The sequence below is a fragment of the Pteronotus mesoamericanus genome, unplaced genomic scaffold (genome assembly GCF_021234165.1).
Source record: "Pteronotus mesoamericanus isolate MK-2021 breed Mesoamerican mustached bat unplaced genomic scaffold, CSHL_Meso_final contig_173, whole genome shotgun sequence".
In the NCBI taxonomy this organism is placed as follows: domain Eukaryota; kingdom Metazoa; phylum Chordata; class Mammalia; order Chiroptera; family Mormoopidae; genus Pteronotus; species Pteronotus mesoamericanus.
The window spans coordinates 13241575-13263642 of NW_026555072.1; the positions used below are offsets into that span (position 1 = coordinate 13241575).

The 22068-nt window shown below is 35.5% G+C and overlaps 1 protein-coding gene across 1 annotated transcript in view; it reads right to left on the reverse strand.

Annotated features, from left to right (window-relative positions):
- The window catches only part of CFAP47 (cilia and flagella associated protein 47), a 332513-nt gene that overhangs the window by 106575 nt on the left and 203870 nt on the right, over positions 1 to 22068 (reverse strand). The window contains exons 45-48 of the mRNA XM_054566336.1: positions 11879 to 12075; positions 10787 to 10930; positions 10013 to 10186; positions 4583 to 4694 (exon numbers count right to left, since the gene is read on the reverse strand). Of these exons, the coding sequence (XP_054422311.1) occupies positions 4583 to 4694; positions 10013 to 10186; positions 10787 to 10930; positions 11879 to 12075 (627 nt within the window). The remainder of the gene's footprint in view (positions 1 to 4582; positions 4695 to 10012; positions 10187 to 10786; positions 10931 to 11878; positions 12076 to 22068) is intronic.

Genomic DNA, 22068 nt, shown 5'->3' on the forward strand with positions numbered 1-22068 from the left:
GCCATCATGTTTTCATGCATTCAGTCATTAACACATTATTTCTGCCATGCCTTCACACATGGTGTTTTTGTTTCTTTGTTTTCCTTTAAGGTCCATACTTCCATATCCAGGCTAACTGATTCACTATATTTCCATTTTTCTAAAATTTCTTGACATGAAATCAAGATAGAACTGGGCTTTGTCTCCCTAACTAGTAAATCTAGCTGACAGATTATTTCTCTCTCACAGTTAACGGCATCACCTGCCTCAGAGTTGTTTAATATCGAAAGCATTGCACACTTGACTCTCCTTTGTCCCTTCTCTCTCCACACCCAACTTACATCAAATGCAGCTGCAGTGGACATTTCATAGCATCAGTCATATCACCTGCTTTCAGAAATGAAGGACTTATTTCTGTAGCTATTGGGAATGATGCTGGAAGATGACCATCAATCAGGTCAGCCCTCTTTAGGCATTGCCTTGCTTGAAAAAACAAAGCCTTGTCTAAGGCCGAACCTCTTTCCACGTGTATCCCACTTTCAATAACTGATCAACACAGCAGTATAAAGGCTCAGTCCTCTTCTCCCAACTTGGGACAATTCTGAAAGGCCATCTTAGCTTTAACCCAAGGAGCTAACTGAACCCTTCACTGGGCTTGTATGGAAGCTCAACTTCCCTCTGTGGCCAACATACTTTTTACCTTTCCTTCCACAAGTGTTGATCATAACACATTTTGCTAATGAATGTCCTGTATGCTAATCTCCCATCTCAACGTTTGATTCCCTGGAAATCCAAGCTGTTCAAGCATTGTTCTCCCTTTTTATTTCTCTTGAAAGTGCTCCTCTGTTTTTTAATCCACTATTACTGGCTTAGTTCTCATGTAAGAATGATCTGTGCTAACTTTTTGTTCCATGGCCAAATAGGCATTCAAATTCGCACTTCCATACAGGCACACTTAAAACACAATTGCAGCTCCCTGCTGGATGATGTGAACATTCCAAATCCATCCATTTCTCAAAATTTCTACCCAGCAATCAATACCCACTACCCACTATAGTATGGACTCTAAGCGACCCATGAAAGCACCCTCTGCAGAGAGATCCTTTATACACCAGTGGTCCTGCATGATTATTTTTCAGTGGGGACTCACTGACTGAAGAGCAAACTTGAATCAATGTTGGATAGGAGGTAGTGAACAAATACCACAACTTCCTTGCTCTTCAGTGTGACAATTCTCTCAGAAGGTTCCCAATGAGGTTCCCCATGTCTCAGGGGTAATGTGACATCTGGCTTACTTTTTATTGATTTTCTCCCTTCAGAATCTTACAGTAAGTCATCATTTAATGCCATCAATAGGTTCTGAGACTTTAAGTGAAATGACTTATAACAAAACCAATATTACCACACACTAATTGATATAAACGAGATATGTTCTTGCAGCAGCCCATCAATATTATAACAAAAGGACTGACATTGAACAAAACCTCATTATTTGAGGACCTGCTGTGCTTCCCCATTTTCTCAGGGGGATTCCTGTGATCATCTCTCATATAATCTGCTTGCAATTAAATCCTTTTCTCAGGCTTTGCTTTTGGGAAAAGACACAAACTAATATTAAGAATTGATCAAAAAGAATATTGCTAAAGGCTGCAAAATGATCTCTCAGATTTGACTGCCCTCTCTTGCCCCTCCTAGCTGTCTTATATATTACCTCCAGATTTCTCTTTCTAAACTTCAGTTAACTGAGGCTCCTCGATAATCCTCAGTGGCTCCCATTGCAACACGAAGTAAAACAAAACTCTGCCCAACACAGTCTGCCTGTATTCCTAACTGCATGTCACTCTGCCTTCCTGCCACATACACACAGTCTAGACACAGCCCTCTATTCATTATTTACAGAAAGTGTCTCCTCTGTGTTTCCAATACAGTTGTTTCCTCTGCTGGAATGTGGTCCCCACCACATCAGCTGATAAATCTCAGTTTGTCCTTTGAGGTCCAGATCAAAGCCATTATCCCTTAAGAAGTCCTCTCAGACTCCTACTGTGAGGGGTAAATATTTCTACTACCATGTTCCCCAGTGTTATATTTAGACTTTTGGTACATCAGAGTGTATCTTGTACTGAGATGATTTATGGATATCTGTTTCCATAACCAGATGTGAATTCTTAGGACTCAAAAAGCCATATCGTCTATTTTTGTATCCGGTGGTAAGATTCAAAATAACGAACAAGCCTACATCCCAGCTCTGACCAACCAGGAGGAACACAGGATCAAAGTCCTGTGGCACCCTGATGTGTTAACTCTCTAGTTGCTGCTGGATTGTCAGGAAGTCCAGAGGGCCTGGGGGAGGGGCTACAGCGGTTAGAATGGCAAGTTACAGTAATAGTAGAGCTCAATCAACTGAGTATTTCCCAATGTATAAGGAAAAGCATCTATTATAGTATTGTAACGGAGCATAATTGGTTGAATATCAGTTTTGTTCATAACTACTATGCTTGTCAAGGCTTCCCCAATTACAGGCTTTTTGTGAATAATTGTTATATAATAAAAGCATAAATGAAAATTAGCACAAAGTGATGTTTTAAAGACCACTGGTACACACTGATATACTTCTTTAAACAGCACAAATAGGAACATTCTCATATACTTTATAGTCTAGTTTTCTTTATATTCTATCAGATTAACAGCTGTTCAGAAGCAATTACATTTGCACTACTTAAAATATTGTTGAAATCTTCTTCCAGTAACATCAATAAAAATGGTATTAGCCTTCTTTATAGGCTCAGTGTCTCCATAATACAATGGCAATACTAATTCAATTCTAAGAGATCACCCTGGGAAGAAAGATCATGATCACATCTTGAAAATATTTTCCAAAATTATGAAGCCTGCAAAATCTCTTGTGTATCCAGCAACACTTATTAATTCATTCTCATTTTACAATATACCCTGAGTTGCCTTTCACATCCCCAAATTCCTGCTGAAGTCCTTCAAACCAACACATTAAGAGTCCATATCTGATTAGTAAAACCATGTATTGAAATTTTATGGCCTCAGAAAAGCTGCCAAATCCAGCAAAAAATGACTATACAAAGAAACACATTAAATCTGATTATTTAATTTTTACTAGTTTCATTTCTATAACTTTATGAGTCTGATTCAGAGACCAGAGGCTTTGTTTTGTTTAAGGGAATCATAAATATTGCTAATTCAGCAATGTTCCACAGTTTGAGGTTCCTCTTATGTTCCTTCTCAGACACAGAACTCATTGCCTTTTATATTACATGAAACTGAGATTCATTATGTTTATCAAAAATAATGGCAAAAAGTTAAAGTTCTAAAATTAAAAAAAACCTCACCATTAGAACTATCATTTGATGATTAAAAATGAAACTGAAATTTATATTTCTTAAAACCAATTTTAATCTTCTGAATTACACAATGACAAAATATGGTATTTTACTGAAATGCTTGGAATAGGCTCACTATAGCTCAAAATCTACCAATCACATAGAGAATCATTAATGGGCTTTGTAAAGCCAAATGTCTGCAAAGTGATGGGGAAGATTTCAGAAGATGTTAATGACTAGGACGGTGGTGATATTTGACGTCAAGCAGAGAGTAGGGGTGGGCAGGCTGGCTCTTCCTTCACAACACATTCTACTACAGTGGTACTAACTGGATCATTGTTTGCCATTCTGAAACTCCCCTTCTGCTTGTTAATGGGACTGGAATCCAGTCTACTCTGTACTTTCTTTTTTGGTACAGCTTTCTATAACTTCTATGCTAGGGTATAGATCCTTTCCTAAAACATTCTTTACTGAGGTAAGCAGGGATGAGAGGCTAGTGCTGTACTTCCAGGGCATACAAGATCGCTGCTAGGTGTGTGCTTTCTGTACCTCTAACTGGTATCTGTTTACCTACATTACAATAATTTCCTCAGTAGGAACAAACCACCACAGGGCATTTAATTTTCTTCCAAATAGGATAACTTATTCCTTTGATGAATCACAGCCCCTCTGTCCTTCTATATTACTCTTGTACACTTTTCACCACCCGTGCCTGAAAAAACTTGTAATATGAACCTTTACTCTCATTCCTAAGCAAGCAATTCTGTTCAGGGACCACCAGTATAATTTGTATAAATGAATGCTTTGTTAGGCACACAGTAAGAAAACTTCATACCTACCAAAGATTTTTAACCTATTGTTCATGTATCAATTAAGTGCATGTATGTTTTTATTATACCTAGTCCTAAAAACAGACATTCTCATAGGATGCTGTCTGGTTCATAAGTTGCTATAACTATTTCAAAGTACCACAATTTTAAATGTCAATTCCTCCAATTAAATATTTCTACTTCTAGGAATTTGTCCCACAAGTAAATTTAAATAAATGGCCAAGAGAGTATAGCACTAGACATACATAAAACGTGTGCCCCAAAGCTCTGATTATTTAGAAAGATAATAATTGAAATGGAAAACTAAATTTCTGTCTGGGTCATTTATTAGAAAGGGAAAAAATAAATTACACTTTTATTTCTTCTGTTCATGTATCTGGACTACTGTGATAATTAAAAATATTTTACTAATGATTTGGTTACCTTTGAATACACCACGTTTCCCAGAGCTTATGTGTAGAGCATAAGGAACTGCACTAAAAGGAGCTACGGTGACGTGTCTATTTCCCCACAGTATTGGAAGATCTGAAGATACCTAGAAAAGAGAATTCAAAATCAAGAATTATATATCAGCATTTACATGAAATCAATGTAACATGCCAAATCATAGAAAAAAAGAAATTTAAACACTTTCATTGAAACTGCTTACTTTTAAATAAAAAGCAGGCCAAAAAAATGCTACATGCAATAAAAGAAAAATCTGAGACCTATAAAAAATAGAATAAAAAAGATTCCTACAAAAAAGGAACAATGTTTATTTTCTGTGGCTACTTGTAGCAAGATCATTGATGATTAGACAATCTGAGTGCCTTTTATAGGCCATTTCTTTATGCAATTTGATGTACAAAGGATGAACCATTTCAAAGAATTTCTACATCAATATTAATAGAGCATATAAAGAATATTTAAGCAACATATGTCCACAACTCTAGTTAAACCCAACTTTCAGCATATTGAGTATTTTTATCTTGCCACCCTCCACTGCCTAGTCAAACACTAATCTATGTTGTGTCTCTATAAATTTGCCTGTTTCTAAACAATCCAAAGAAATCATACAAGATGTGGTCTTTTATGACTGGCTTTTTTCATTTAGTCTAATGTTTTCAAGGTTCATCTACACTGTGATATATATTAATACATCATTTCTTTCATTGATGAATGACATTAAATGATATGATATGGCACATTTTGTGTATCCATTCACAAGTTGATGAAAGTTTGGGTTGTTTCCACTTTTGTCTACTATGAACAATGCTATTATAAAAATATGTACAAGCTTTTGAGTGGACATAGATTTTCATTTCTTATGGACAGACATCTTGGAGTGGAATTGCTCAGGCATATGACAACTCAAATGTTTAACCTTTTAAATTACCGCCTTCCAAAATTGGTTTCCAAAATGGCTATACCATTTTTCTTTCCCACCACTGTGTGATGGTTCCTATTTTTCTACATCTTCTCTCAAAGTTTTTATTGTCTGTTATTTTGATTATAGCCATCCTAGTGAAGTGATATCTTACTGTGATTTTCATTTACATTCCCTGAATGACTAATAATGTGGGATATCTTTTCACCTGCTTATTGCTCATTTGTTTATCCTCTTTGTAGAAATGTCTATTCAGATTCTTTGGAAATTTTACAAACTGTGTTACCTGTCATTTTATTATTGATCTTCACATACTCTAGAAATAAGGTCTTTATCAGATATATGGCATGTGGATATTTTCTCTCATTCTCTGGTTTGATGTTTCACTTTCTTCAAGGCATCATTTGAAGCACTATCACTCTAACTTTGAGGTACAATTTACTTATTGTTTTGTCACTTGTGCTTTTGGTGTCATATCTAAAAAATAATTGCCTAGCCTGACCCAAGGTCATGAAGATTTACTGCTATGTTTTCCTCTATGGTTTTTAGTTGTAACTATTAAATTTTGGTCTAGGATCCATTTGCAGTTTACTTTTGTACATGGTATGAGTTAAGGGTCCAAATTCATTCTTTTGTCTGTGACTGTGCAATCGTCTCAGCACCATTTTTTTAAAAACACTTTCCTGTCTCATTGAATTCTCCTGGTATTTGTCAAAAATTGATTATTATTATTATTATTATAAGGATTTATTTCTGGAAATTCTATTCTATTCCATTTATCTACATATATACCTTACGTCAGTATCACATTTTCTTTAATATTATAGTTTTGTAGTTAAGGGTTTGTAGTAAGTTCTAGAATCAGGAAGTATGAGTCATCCAATTTTTTTCCTTATTTCACAGGATTGCTTTCTCTATTCTGTGTCCCTTGCATTTCTATGTGAATTTTAGGATTACCTTGCCAAATTCTGCAAAAATGTCAGTCAGGATTTTGATATTGTGTTAAATCTGTATGTCCATTTGGGTGATATACTGCCAGCATAATGATATTATGTCTTTGGCCCATGATCATAGGGTATCTTTCTATTGATTGGAAACTCTTAATTTCACTCAATAATGTATTGTAATTTTCAGTGTAGAATTCTTGCCCTTCCATTTGCCAATCTTGCTCCTAACCATTTTGTTATTTTTGATGCTATTGCAAATAAGTATTAATTTCACTTTGGATTGTTAATTGATCTTAATATATAAGATCAATGTAATTTTTCTATATTGATCCTATACCCTGAAAATCCTCTGAACTCATGTATTAGTTTTGATAGAATATTTAGTGATTTTCTTATAACTTTCTATTTACAAGATCATGGTATCTACAAAGAGATGTATTTCTTCTTTTTCAATGTAGATGCCTTTTATTTCCTGTTCTGAACTTATTTCACTAGCTAATACCATCTAGTACAATGTTCAACAGAAGCGGCAAGAATAGAAATCCTTATCTTGTTCCTGACCAGAGGGAAAAATCATTCAATGTTTTCTCAGTAAGTAGGAAGTTAGTTTTGGGTCTTTCACAGATGCCCTTCAGCATGTCTCAAGAACATACGGAATACTCTCCAGGATAGACTGTCTTAGGACATAAAAGAAGCCTCAATAAATTTATAAGGGCTACCAGCATATTCAGTATGTGTTTTAAAAATAATGGAACTAGATTACAAATCAAAAATTAAAAAAAAATTTGGAAATCCTTAGATGGAATTTTAGATGACATAGTGCTACATAACCAACATGTTAAAGAAGAAATCCCAAGGGAAATTAGGAAATATTTTGCGCCCATAGAGTAAATGCTTCCTTTCTTTTACTGTACTTTTCAACTCCAGGATTAATTCTATATATTTATTGATAGTGTTTATTGAAACTTTCCATTAATTCTTCAGACAAGACTCCTTTTAGTTCATTGAACATATTTATAAAGGCTTGTTTAAAGTCTTTCTCTACTTAGCCAATTGTGGGCCCCTTTCAAAAATAGCTTCTAGTGACTGCTTATTTTCCTGTGCATGGGCCATACTTTCCAATTTCTTTGTTTCCTTTTTCTTAGCCTCATAAATTGTGTTGTTTTTGTTGAAAAATGCACATTATATATAACCTAGTATAGCCATTTTTGAAATCAGATCACTACTTCCCCATGTTTTGGTCTTTGTTGCTTTAGTGACTTTTCTGAATTAAATCTGCATTCACAGATGTGTGTGTGCCCACTGATGTCCCTGCTTAATCAGCTTAGAGGGCAGGAAAAATTTCTCACAGGTTTGTTTAAATGCCTTGAAACAATAAATCATCAAAGTGTGTAGTAACACATTTTGGCCACTTGGTAATTATTTATAACTCTGCCTTATCCTTCATTTCCAGCTCACTTAGTGCCTCTGTGTCAGCCAGAAATGAAAAAACTGGATCCTCTCAGATCTTTCCTCAGCAAGTGCACAGCTCTGCACATGCATGTGGCCTGCACGTTCCCCAGGGACATCTCATTCCCCCAAAATTCCTTTCAAGTTTTTGGCCAAACTCTTGTTGGCCACAACTGTTATTGTAGCTTCAGGCAACTGCTGAGTGTCAAGCAATAATTGTTGAATAGTTTTGGCAAATGCCCTGAGGCTAGAAGTATAAATATTAGGAAGGCCCAGAGTACATGAACAGTGTTATTGATGCTTTAATGAAATAAAATTTAATTAATTTAATGGATAATATCTTTAATTAAAGAAAGAGCTTCACTAAAAATTTACACTCTATAAGTAAAATAAGCAGGTTCTTCAGCTTTATTTGTGGACTAAAATGATAGAAATGTAGACTAATTATTGCTGTTTGTGAGAATAATTTTGTTATGAATAGAATTCTACTTTTAATTATAGTTGATACAGCATAATTATTACTTTTAAAGCCTACATTTAAAAAAATACATTCATTCTGAAGAATAAAGTATTAAAAACCTGTAGACATCATCTCCACCATAACAACAAAATGAAATAACCAATGTTGTGAAATTACAGATTTTTCTTTAACCTATTTTCATTAAACTCTTAAGACAGGATTCCTTGCCTTACAGGATTCCAGTAAATTCTGGAAGGGGGAAAGGAGTGATAGAAAACTATTTTTTTCCTAAATTTGAAATAGTAGTAGTAGTAGTCATGATTTTTCCTTCCTCTCTTCCTTCCTAATCCTTCCTTCCCTCTCTCCTTCCTTTGTTTTAAATGCCACATATTACATTTGTATCTGTTCACTAAATAAAACTTCCTTAAAAACTATTTATGTGCTTGATACTATGACTTATGCTAGTTATAAAAATATGGATAAATGAGGCATGCCATTTTTCTCACAGTTTATATTCTAGTGGAGAATAATAAACAGGCAACAGCAATATGAGGCACATATGATGGTAAAACAGGTACAAAGATGACGTGGAAGCACTTGAAAGGTGTCTACTCCAGGTTTATGAGAATAGGGAAGGATTTTTGGAAAAGTGGTGTCTAGGACTTGTCCTAGACAATGAAAAGGAGTTAGACAAACACAAGGACATGGAAGATAGGGAGTTGGACTGAGATTTCAAGATGGTAGCAAAAGGGAATGTTTTTATGCGCAGGCCTAGGTGTTGCTGGAGCCAAGAGTGGCAAGAGACGAAGCTGAGCACATGAGCTTTTGAAGGACAGTAAAGCCACTTTGAGGAGTGTGTACTGCACCCTGAAGGGAAGAAATGACATTGAAGGGTTTTAGCAGAGGAGTAACAAAAAGAGATTTGTATTTATAATATTGATTCCATCTGCAATCCAGCAAGGAAGGAAGAAGAAAACCAAAGCACATATTTTTCATGATCATAAAAAAAGCAGAAGGTAAATACAGAGAATTTCCAAATGTTGGCAGTACCCTGTAAAACTGAATTCAGGTACTTGTGATGGATAGATATTTGAAGCTTATGTCGAGGATTCTGCTGCGCACACAACAATCTAGATAAATGTGAGAGTGGGAGTTGATAATTTATTTTGTGATTGGCTGAAACAAATCAAGCAAGGAGAGCTAAGTATAAAACTCCATAAAAAATAAACATGCAAATAATTATGCAATCATTCTCACTATTATTCACACTGGTAAATGACAGAAAATACTTGTGAAATGTTGTGTTTATAAGTTTCATATTAAAATTTCAAAACTTTAAAAAATTCTTTTGAAAATACCATTTATTATCTTGTACAACCTCTTCAGGTGAAAATACACGTGACTCAAATAAGTAGATTCTAATGTCTTAGGATTATATACTAATTTTTAGAAATGAAACTTGTTTGGAACTAATTCAGCTTTATAATTGCAATGAAATTTAATAGCTGTTAGACTAATAAAAAGCAGAACACTATACATTCTTTATGTGTCATTGCTTCACACTAATATAATTAAATGTTTTTAAATATTCATAAAACTCAAAATACTCCTACTAAAATAAATAATCTTACCTTGTATGTTACCGTGTTCTTTGCATAATTGGGCACCCTTACGATTCTATCTTCTGGGATCCCCACTTTACAGTTTGCCACAATGTGTTCCAAGGCCACAGGTCTTTTGCCAACCCCTTTCAAGGCAATGGCATGCTCTGTACCATCTTTTTTATTTTGTAGAATAAGTTTGGCCTGTGACAAATCAACCAAAGCTCAGCTCTACAAGAGTCACAATTGGATGACATACAACTCCTACTATTTTTTTAATCTTGAATCTGATTAATGAAATGAGCACTCACAGAGGTGTTGTCCATTTACTCTTCCAGTTTATGTACAATACCTTGGCTGAAGGATTAAGATGAATTTCCTGTGAAAACCTTATATCTCTCTTTACTTTTTCTAAATACAGAGGTTAGATAGGCATTCTCTTACATAGCAAGTATATGCGTGTTTATATCCTTGTCAAATAAATGTCTTCAGAAAATAATTTCTGAAATACCAATTTCCTTAGTGAATAAAAACAATAGGAGTAATGATTTTACTTTGTTAAGCATTTTATATAAAAGTAATCTGGATATAATTAATGGCAGCCAATGGCATTACAATTTTCAGAATGTTTAGCCCTCAAGGTAAAACATTTATTAGAGTTTCAAGCCAAGTGAACGCAAATGATCAAATTCATGAAAATAAAACTTATCTGAAAAAAGATTTACTATAAATTATAGAGGTTAATATCATACATTGTTTTATTGACACATTAATACTGGGTAAATATTATCAATGAGTTCATACCATAACTTCACATGGCAAAAGAGGTTTGAATGTGAGGGGATACTCTAAAGTTTGGCGTGGTCCAACAGATACATCAGATGGTCCAAAAAACCGTTCTCCTTCTATAAACGCTCGATATTTGCATTCCTTCCATGTTTCATTACCCTAAAAAGCATGAAAAACGTAGATAGATATGAGAGAGATAATACTTACGCAGTTGAATTACATATTAATTCTTGGTGCTTTTCATAAAATTATATATTGTATTTTAAATTTTATTTCTTAAGAATTACCACTTGAAAGTCACTTTTTTTTAACAACTATCAAAACCATTTACAAGGCACATGAATGTCTATATGCTCATTCAGTGTCAGACAGAGGAGCCTTGCGTACCAAGTTGATCCATGGGTTATTTAATATCTAAAGAAATAGTGCCTTGTTGGACTTACTACTGGTTTAAATGATCAAATGCTCTTGGGGTTACACATTTTACTCCTAATAATGGGCCATAAAAAAGTGTTCTTACTAGTACATTCCTTACATAGCAAAGGTTACATATCTCATCACAGCAAGATTTTGTGCTTTGAGCAGACTTCTGTCATATCTTTAATAATTAAACAAACAAAAGACAATTTATCGGTCAAAAAATTCAAAGTTCCTTACAATTATATTATCTCCTTCTATGCTATATGATCACTTTGAGTAATAGATAGCCAAGCTACAGACAATCATTGTTTTTAGTGCCCATAAAACCATCTTAGTAAGGCCAAGATCACAACTGAATTTGGAGCGGAGTGATCAGAGAGTCCAGTGCACTGCTTGGTGGAGCCGGGAGGCATAGCTTTTGAGTGGGAATTTGATGATAGGTTAAGGAAGTTAAAGTTAATTTTTTTACACAAAGAGATCCCATTATTTTTTTACACAAAGTAATTAATCAGGTGAGTAGATGAAATTTATATTCAGGAATAAAACTCTGACTTCAATGTAGAGAAACAAACAGCAACAGATCATTTAGAAATCGGTAATAGTTCAAGATGAGAGGTTTGGAGGACTTCAGTTGAGATGGTGGCAGTGGGAATGAAGAAAAATACAAAAAAAAAAGCTTGTACTTACTATTGGAATCTTCTGGGTAAGGGGTTGAAATGTGGGTGATTCAAATTTAAATCCACCTTCTGGAGTGGCCTCACCTACCACACCTTCGATGTAATACTGACGCACGTCATAGTTTGATACCAACAAAATTCGACAAGGGTAGCGTCCAGGATACAAAGGAGCAAATCGTAAATGAACTAGAAAAGATCCATCTGGAACTATGAAAATAATTTTAAAACAGTGTAGTTATTTTAAATGGCATACATCCTAAAAATCATTTTGGGGTAAAGCAATATTTAATATTATTGTGTTTAATTGTATAACCTAGAAGAGACTAGTTTATGCCAAGGTAACACACTAACCCTAAATCTTTGGGGCATAACAGGCAAGTTTATTTGTCAATGACAGATAGGTCATTCATAGGTCAGAGGGGGGGTCTGCTCTATAAAGTCACTCAGGGGCCAATGCTGTGAAAGATGTACCATCAGATACACCTCTCCTCCTTCCCTGCAGGTCAGGGGAAGAGAAGTGGCTAGAAGTTTGCTCAAGGACTGACTTTTCAATGTTCAGCCCCAGACCATCACCCATTACATTTAGTTGGCCAGAACCAGTCACATGGCTCTAACTGAATGGGGGCTAAGAAATAAGACGGATGTATGGACTATTTGGTAAGCATTATTGTTTCCCAGATTTTCATGGCTTACGAGTGCTCTGTCCCATAACAATCAAAATAATTTGCAACTTGACCAACAGATAGAACTAATTTTTTTCTTAGTTAATAACCAAGGAAAGCACAAAGAGACATGTCTAATGACTACTTCTCATATCACCTTGCTATTCCATTTACCTTAAGTTAATAGATAATATCATTTTTTATGAGGGGTATACTATCTATGCTGGTCCTTTCTTTCCGAGCAATACTACTTTATCTCAGAAGATCAGCATTTTCCTATTCTCCATAAAATGAGAAAGCCATTATAAAAATCACTCAACCCTAAAGTAGAATGCAGTATAAGAATATAACAGAAATTTCACCACTAATGCCAAAGTATTTAAGTAGTACATGAAAAACAACCAATAAAAATATTTAGAAGCCTAATTCTGCAAAGAAGTTCCTTCAAACCAAGAAAACAAATCAAGCTTATCAACCAATGGAACAGACAGATATTATGACATTAATTGGTTGTAATTTTAATTGACCCTCATTTAATAACACAGATGTCAAAAATGGCAAACTTGTTTCCAAACACACTGAAGTTTGTACACCAAGAAAATCAGCCACTCCTGCAAGAATAACTGCTTCGAACCATTTTTCAAATAAACTGAAGATCTGTATGTGTCACAAGTTACATGTTATGTGCTACCTATTATAAAATACATTAATTATATATTATATAGCATACATTGCAGGTTGTATATTGCTATATGTCATGTATGCTATGTATAATGTTACATATTGTATATTGAAACACACTGTTAATGGATCACATTGGAAATCTATATTACATCTAACCAAATTCCAAGATTCTCAGTCAGTCTAAGGAGGAAACAAAGTGTTGTTATTATTATTCCATCCTTTTCAAGTACAAATCAAATTTTAGAATAAGATTTTCTCTTGTCCAGAGGACTCCAGGCACATTTTGTCATCTGTTATTCACTGATACTTTGATTCTGAAAGAAGTATTTGCATTGTGGCAACATCTTTAGAACAAAACAGGTGAGATAATGATTTGATAAAAATCTGTTGGTTTATTAACAGAAATAAGGAAACCTCATTTTTCTCTTGCATGAAGTGACTGAAATGAAAATTCTTAGATTAAGCAACTTAAAGAAAATTAAACTGTTTAGGAAATTTAAGAAATTCAACATTAATTATTATTTTCATCAAAAATAAAGAATAGCCATTTAATAGTAAACAATAACAGAAATGCACAAGTTCAAGTGTAAAGTGTCTGTCAAAAGCTTTATGTTATACACTGTTCCCTTTTCCTTAAAATACCCATTTCCTAATTACAGAGGCAAAAGTGAAAGCCAAGGACATTCTTTTTTTTTATTTACCAACTCTATTTTATTTCTGCACTTTTCATTGATATTTCAAACATTTGCCCTTTTATACATTTGGATGCAATGAGTTTTGGGTATGTAAAATTTGTTAACAGGAGATTTTTAAGTGTACATTTTCTAACTTGTGAAATGTTCAAAAGCAAAGACCCTAAGGAATGCACAGTGCCAGCCCCTCGCCCTTACAAGTCCAAAAACAAATCTACCATAAAGTAGAATTCATAGAAAGGATCATTCTATATATGAAGATATATTGATAAAAACAATATGTTTTTTCCTTAAACATATGAAATAAGTTAATTGAGTCATGCCAGAAACATAAGTAGGAATATTATCATATATTATCAACAAGAAGTTGCTTCTAGATGGAGCAGTTCTTCAGCCAGTATCCACATTTCCTTAGATGTAAAATAGTAGTGGTAGAAACTATCTTGATTCTTAGAAACATGGAAATTTTACTGGCAATTTTGTGCTACCATACCATTATTCTCTTTTAGGGACATGTTTTCTCAGTCCTTTCCAATTGTGCACTGTAACAGAGGCTATCTGCGTCCTGCCATGTCCTCTTGCATTTAAATCTTCCCATAGGTCAATAGCTTTATGGAAAACTGTGACATTCTTCTTGAGAGCTTGCTGTGGTCACAGGAGAGAGCTCCATGTATCAGGCCAGAAGTGACAATTAATGCCTACAGCAGCAGCCCTCAACAAATAATGTATCATATTGGTGACAAAACAACTCACCTTCTTTGTCTTTTGGTTAGAATAACTCTGGGGTGAATTCTCCACTAACTCCTAGAGATCCCCAGTGAAACTGAAACCAAAAAGCTCACATTGGCACCTGTTCATTTACACTCTCTGAACTGGCTGCATATCTTCACTGTCTCTCACTTTTTCACACTCCTACCTATGGTTTCTAGGATCACTTCTCAAACTACTGATCTCAAGACCTGGTCTCAGGGTCTGGGATTCCCCAACCCAACACACACCCTTAAGTACAGGAAAGAGAGCTTCCTGTCCCGGGCCTCTTGCTTTCTAGGGCCTTACTCGGAATCTTCTCTGACATTGTCTCTCCACGTGTGTACGTAAGGAATACATAAGCTCGATGGGGCAGTCCTACATGGACCCTAGCCCCAACCACGTTCCAACTTCATGGGATGCCATAATTCACAATTCAAAGTGATCCTATTTCTGGTGCTTGCAGAGGACTCTTGCCAGTGTCAGTCCTCCCACTGTGAGACTCCCAGAATTGAAGGGTCCTTAGGAGGTGGCTATTATGGTTGAAAGTGTGGACCGATGGTAGTTACGCAAGCTGAGGTACCCACACATTTGTACACAAGAGGCATTATTGCACATGTTAGAGTTGAAAGAAGGAAGAAAACAGGATGAGCACCGGACCAGGGTCCCGCTAATTTGTGCTGTCATATTCTAGTGCAAAACTCTGAGAAGGCCAAGAATTCTAAATTCAATCTTGGCTCTTTCAGGTTTGTGTAAGGTAATATTTGTCAATGTGAAAAAATAGAATGTATTCTATTTAACATTTTGTTAGTTTGATGTATTACTTTTAAAATTTAGACATCTGGTATGTGGGCTTCCATATATGCTTTTGACCTGGACATCACAAATATTAAAAACATTCTGGACCTGTCTCTTCCATCCCTGCTCTTCTCAGATTTAGCTCACCCGGGGCCTTTTCTTTACAAGTTATCCTGGTAACTGTGGCAGTTGCCAGGGTTCTGTAATTAAAGATAACCAAATGCAATGGTACCTTGGTACTCATTGTTAATTTGTTCCCAAACTCATGACGAATACCGAACTATGAAGCATTTTGTCTTGTGGGGCAGAGGCATGACTCATACAAGTTCTAGCAACTGCAATGAGTTTCGAGCAAGCGCCAAGTGCCGAAGCATTTTTTTCTTATCAAAATGCGTCAAGTACAGGGTTTCACGAGTTCTGAAGCCAACGAGTACCAAGGTATGACTGTATATATAAATTTATCATATTACAGTTACTGAGAAAACTAAAGGAACATAAGAGAAAATCTCAATAATGAAAGAATACTTAATTTTACATAACATTAGCTAGAGAAAGTTGGTGTGATCTACAGTTTTTGAAACGACTCAAAAACATGCTATACTCAGATCCTAGAATAGGTCACGGTTGAAACAATAAGTCAATACCACTATTTTGGTCAGCTATCCCTGCATAACAAAGTACACCAAAACCTATTGGTTTAAAGAAAGAACAACTTATTTGCTCATGATTCCATGGCCTCACCACCTCTGGGAAAGCATATCTGCTTCATGTGGTATTGGATGGACTCACTCATGAATTGGGATGTCAACTGGAAATTCTGGCCATAAGGTCTCTAGACTTCTATGAGATGAGCCTACCATTTTTCCTATAGTACAGAAGAATTACTAGTAGCAAAAGAAGGAGAGCTTTGATATACAAATGGTTATCAAATACCTGCTTCCTTCACATTCCTTAATAATCCATTGGCCAAAGCAAGTCATACAGCCAAAACCAAGGTCAGCAAAGGAGGAAAGACTACATAAAACATGCATACAGGCAGGCATAATCCACTTGGGCTTTTACTAAAACAATCTACCTCTTAACTACAAAGGAAGATACATGTATAAAACAGTTAGGTGAAAGAAGCAATCAATTGAGAGTTTAAAATCCTGTTTCCTACTTTTAGTTCCTCTCCTGCACTGTGTGACCTTGGGCAAAGAATTTAGACTTTAAAAAAAAAGATTTTACTTATTTATTTTTAGAGAGAGGGAAAGGGAGGGAAAAAGAGAGGGAGAGAAATATCAATGTGAGAGAGAAACATCAATCGGTTGCTTCTCATACACGTCCCAACCTGCAACCCAAGATGGTGCCCTGACCAGGAATGGGCCAAATGATGTTCAGCTCTGCAGTGGACAAAGCATGGCCAACTGCACCATGCCATCCAGGGCTAGACTTTTTTTTTTTTAAGAACTCAATTTCTTAATCTGTTAAAATCAAATAGTGAGATGTAATCAGCAGCTTTCAAGCATTTTATTTTTTGGTTTGGAGGTCCTGTGTATGAACAATACCTAAGACAGAATCTCAACATACTAAAAACATTAACATAGAGTTGATCTGGTTGAAGTAGGATGAGAAGCTAGAAGCTCCAATTCACATCTACAACCCCCCTGTAGCCAAACCAAAGTACTTTAAAAGAATGCCAGGGCTCTATAGAATATAATTTGATTAATTTATCTCTTAGGTTTCTTTGTGCCATCAGAAGTGTGGAAGAGACTAAATATACATAGTGAATTGATCATTAACTTCTATAGTTAATTATTTAAGTATATTATTGGCAAATAACACTTAGAAGCTGTTAATTCAGAAGATGAGGCATCAAGCGAGTGAACAGCTATATTTATATGAATTCATTTATAGAAATGAATTTATAATAAATAGATATTTATTTGTTCTAAATTCATGTAAGAGTAATTATATTTTCCGAGAATTTAATAGCCTATTTGCTAATCCTACTTCCCATTTGCTACTGCAAAGCTTTAGACTAGATTATTTTTTCCTATTCTCCAAGTAAAAAGCCAAACACATGCTAGTTGGAATTTTACCCATTTCAGTTACTTCACTATGTTCTTATCAGTACACTTGCCTCACAAATACTCTTGTAAAGAGAGTGATAGATTCATTGTGTACTAACTGCTCATTACTAAGTTTCTTCATGTAATATTGAAAATGTGAAGTGTGCTATGGGTTTCATATTAAAAAAAATTCGGCAATTACAAATATTAGTGTGTGTGAGATTTATTTTCTAAAATGTTTTCATTAGAAGTGTAGTATAATAGCATCTACTCAAGAAAATCATCTTCTGAAATGGTTTAGCCACTTATATTGTCAAATTTATTATACTACTCAATAAAATCACAATAATTTAAAATGATAAAGACCCATACTGATTATGGACAAGTTCCATTTTTGAAATATTGGTTAAAATGGGCCTTACCACTTCAAAAGGGGCTGGTACTACTTTGCTTTTCTAGCACCAGGAGGATCTAAAATAATATACTATTTAAGGGTGAAAAGAGAGGAAAAGATTGGGAAAGGGATAAAGAAAGAAAGAATGCAGGAGGATAAAGGAAGGAAAAGAAGATCTTGGGAGCTGTTAAGAGAACGGCATGAGACCTTTTTTCCCTGACCACCTCCAAATGGCTCAGACCACCAGATTTCTCACCCCGTGAAGGTTCTAATTATCTGCAGGCAGGAAAGACTGCTCTGTGGTTCCCTGTCAGATTTTACTGGAAGGCAATGCCTGTACATCCTCGCAGGTGCCCTAAAGCATAGGAGAAAGGCCACAGGAGGGTATCAAAGTACTAAAATAAGCAAAGGGCAAGAATTGCTTTGCCAACGCCCCCGCCACCCCGGCGCCCAGCACAGCCAAGTTAGGCTTAAAAGGTACAGGAAAACTTAATCTTACTGTGCCTGTCAGGTCTAGTAGGGCCATACTAATAACGTTCTGTCTGCTGGATTTCTCAGTTATCGAGAGATGTATAGTAAAATCTCCCACTCTAATTGAGGATATGTTCATTTTTCCTTCCATATTTGCCAATGTTTGCTTTATACCTTTTAAAATTATGAGGTTAGTTGAAAAAAAGTTTGAAATTTTCCTGTACATTGGATTATTTCTTTTTGCACTGATACATGTATTTTCCTTACAGTCTATTTATTCAAATATGAATATACTTATGTCAGCTATATTTTGATTTGTAAATACTTAGTATAGGTTTTTGGGTACCTATACTAAGTATAGGTATATATCCTTAGTCCCAGGTAATTTTGGGAATGGCATAAAGCTGCATTTCACTTTTCATTGTGAAAATATCAACTTTTATAGTTTAGTTGGTTTATATTTATCTTAATTAATGCTATATTTGTGTTTAATATCTCATTTTGTATCTCCTTACTATATCCTTTTTCAGTTATTCTCTGTATTCCATTGAGCTCATCAAATTTTCTTTTTTTTCCTTTTATGTATTTTACTGGTTCAGAAATTATACATTCTTTTCCTATTTTTTTTGTTTATCAAAATTTTCAGCATTCATACTTTATATAAAACTGTCTTAAGATAGTTCAGACCTCTTCTCTCCAAATATGAGAATCTTACATGCCTGTAATGGCAATAACCCTCTCCTTATAAAATTCATATTACTCTCTAGTGGTTGAATTTTCTTTGTTTTTATGCTACCTGGATTATTTATTATTATTATTTCCACAGCCAATGCTCATTGAAATTTACCCACATTTACCGATTATTTTATGAACCACTGTTCTTGAATCCCAATTCTTTCTTCTGAATTTAATTTCCTTCACCCATAAGCATATCTTCCATTTGTTTTATTTAGCAAATATCTTTGAGTTTTAATTCATCTCAACTGTACTGCTGGACTGAAAATATTTTTATTTCAACTTTACTCTTGAGTGATAGTTTACTGGGATTTAAAATTCTATAGTGACAGTTAATTTGCTTCAGCACTATACTTTCATTCTCTTTTGGTTTGCATTCTTACTGTTGGTAATTCCACCTTAAATATAATTTTTATTCCTTTAAAAATGTCTTTTTCTCTCATTTTTCACTATTTCTTCTCTTTATCATTATATTGTTACACTATAACCCATTTAGGTGTCACTCTTTTGTCTTCTAGCATTAAAAAAAAAACCTGCTTCTGCCTTTTCTTTTCTCACTTGCTCCTATAAATAGCAGAGAGTTATGTTTCCCAGGCGATTACCTGTACAGAGTCCTATTCCCCTTCCACTTTGCAATGATCTCTTAGATCTAAATGTGGAGGTAGCTCAATGCACATACCCTTGGGCCAATTTCCTGTATGAAAAATGTATCCATGTATTAGATGTAGGCAGGATATTTTCTGACATCCACTAGCAGTTTTCAAATAATCTAGGGGAAAATTTACATTTTAGAAAATTTCATTAACTTCCTGTTACTGAATAAACCCTACTCCCATGAATAATAACATGCACCACAAAAAAACTGGGACTCTTCCCATCTCTGCCACCAGCATCTGATTCCACACAGCCTTGATGGAATGATGTTCCTCCACATTTCCCCCTCCAGTTATAGTCACTGGAAATCCAGGAGGGGTTGTCTTTTCAAGAGGGAAGCAAACAAACAGGTGGTAGTAATAAAGGGCCACCCTGGAACTTAGTTCACACATATTTATTCATTAGAAAAATATTGAAAAACCCCTACTATGTGCCAGTAAGTAAGCAATGAGGAGTTACCTTCCCAGTTTTCTGGTAAGTGTAGATAATAAATTTCGGAGAAAAAGGCAGATAATGGGACTAAACTGTTTGCTCTTTAGAGCAAAATTATGTTTTCATTGAGTATGAGTCAGCAGAGGCTATTAAATGTGTTTTCCAATCAGGCCACAATAACTGTAATTATCGGGAATTCCTCATAGGATTTATGTAAATGGGTGGCTTTATCTTTTCTTTCCATTGCTATTGCATTTTTGAATTTTTATACGTCTTCATGGATTATTTAATGGAAAATTAACAAAGAGCCTATCATGGAGTTGTAGCTTGACAGTATTTTAACCAAGTTTTCATTTTCATATAATTTTTTAAGAAGATAAAATTTCCAAAAGAAAAAAACTAAAATAAGATTTCACTTTCTAATTAACCCCTCCTTGGGGAAGGAAGCAAGGGACTGCTGAAAACAAATTAACTTTGTGTTTTTGCAATTTCAAGTCTGAATACCATAAACTTTCTCTATCTGTGTTATATTAAGAATAAAATCTTCTGAAGAGAGTTGATTATTAAGGTTTTACAGATTGATTTACTAAGTGTGCAAATAAGTTTGAATGAGCTGTTGGCAAGCCAATGAACAGCACATTCTCTAGGACTTAAACTAGGGGGAAAGGCTTACACAATTTTTGATTCATCGCCTCCTTAAATATATTGTTGCCTAGCATATGTTTACCTTTGAAGATCTATAGAAAGAATAAGACACTGCTTAAAAGATCACCATTTTGGGGTTTTTTTTTTGTTTTTGGTTTTTTTCCTGGCAGGTTCATGTCCATAGATATAAAACAATGAAGACAAAGTAAGATATTTATCTAACAAAAAATATTTGTTAAAATTATGAAGATAAAGAATACACTCAAGTCTTGGATATTATAATTATGTTGACTAGGTTGTATCAAAGTATTCGACTTAAAGTATATTTTCTTTGATAATATAGGAAACAGTCATGTCTCATTACTGCAAGGTGTGGCACAGAAAGAACCTGGAACTAGCAAAAAAAATAATAATAAAACAACCCTCACATGTTAGGACAAGTCACATACTGGCAAGTGAACAAGTGCAGGGGCAAGATTCTTGTCGGAGAGGCCTTGGGCTGCTGACAACAAGGCAGATGACAGGAAGAGCATACCAGTACCTGGGAGGGGGCGAGGAGAGTCTGGCCACAACAAGCCTGGGTTTTAAGAAATCAAATAGAATTCTATGCCCGTACTGGACCGCACAGGACAGAAGGAGATCCAACACAAGTAAGGGAGCATACCAATGGGGAGCTGGTGCTGTCAGATTTAACACTGGAACGGGTCTCATGAGAGGCCCATTGAGATGGGGATGACATAGGAGAGCGGCGGCCAGCCCAGATGGGCTCCCAGATCCCAGGTCTGCAGCGCGAACCAGCCCAGCGCCTGGGATGGGGCATGCCAGCGCAGAGGGTACGGGTAAGGGAGAGAACCTGGACGTTGTCTATCTTGAAAGTTGCTGACAGTGTCGCTAGTAAAATTCTTTGACAACACTGCTGTATGGGATACACTTTATGGGCTTCCTGAGATTCCCTGGGTTCCACCACCTCCAGGAAACTCAACTGCTTTTGTGCTGCCCTCCATTCACATTCCTCTCTGCCTGAGGACGGCCTGTAACTTCCTGCAGAACTAATGGAGCAAACCCCTTGGCTGCCGTGCTACAGACAGGTAGAGGATTTCTGGCTCCTCTCGCCATGGTAGGGCACGGAAGCTGGCATTCCACGGGGCCAGGGAACGCCACCTTGAAGCCTAGGACCATTAACTCCCATGGAATAAAATCTGGCAAACAAGAACAGGAGTCAGGAGGTGAACATG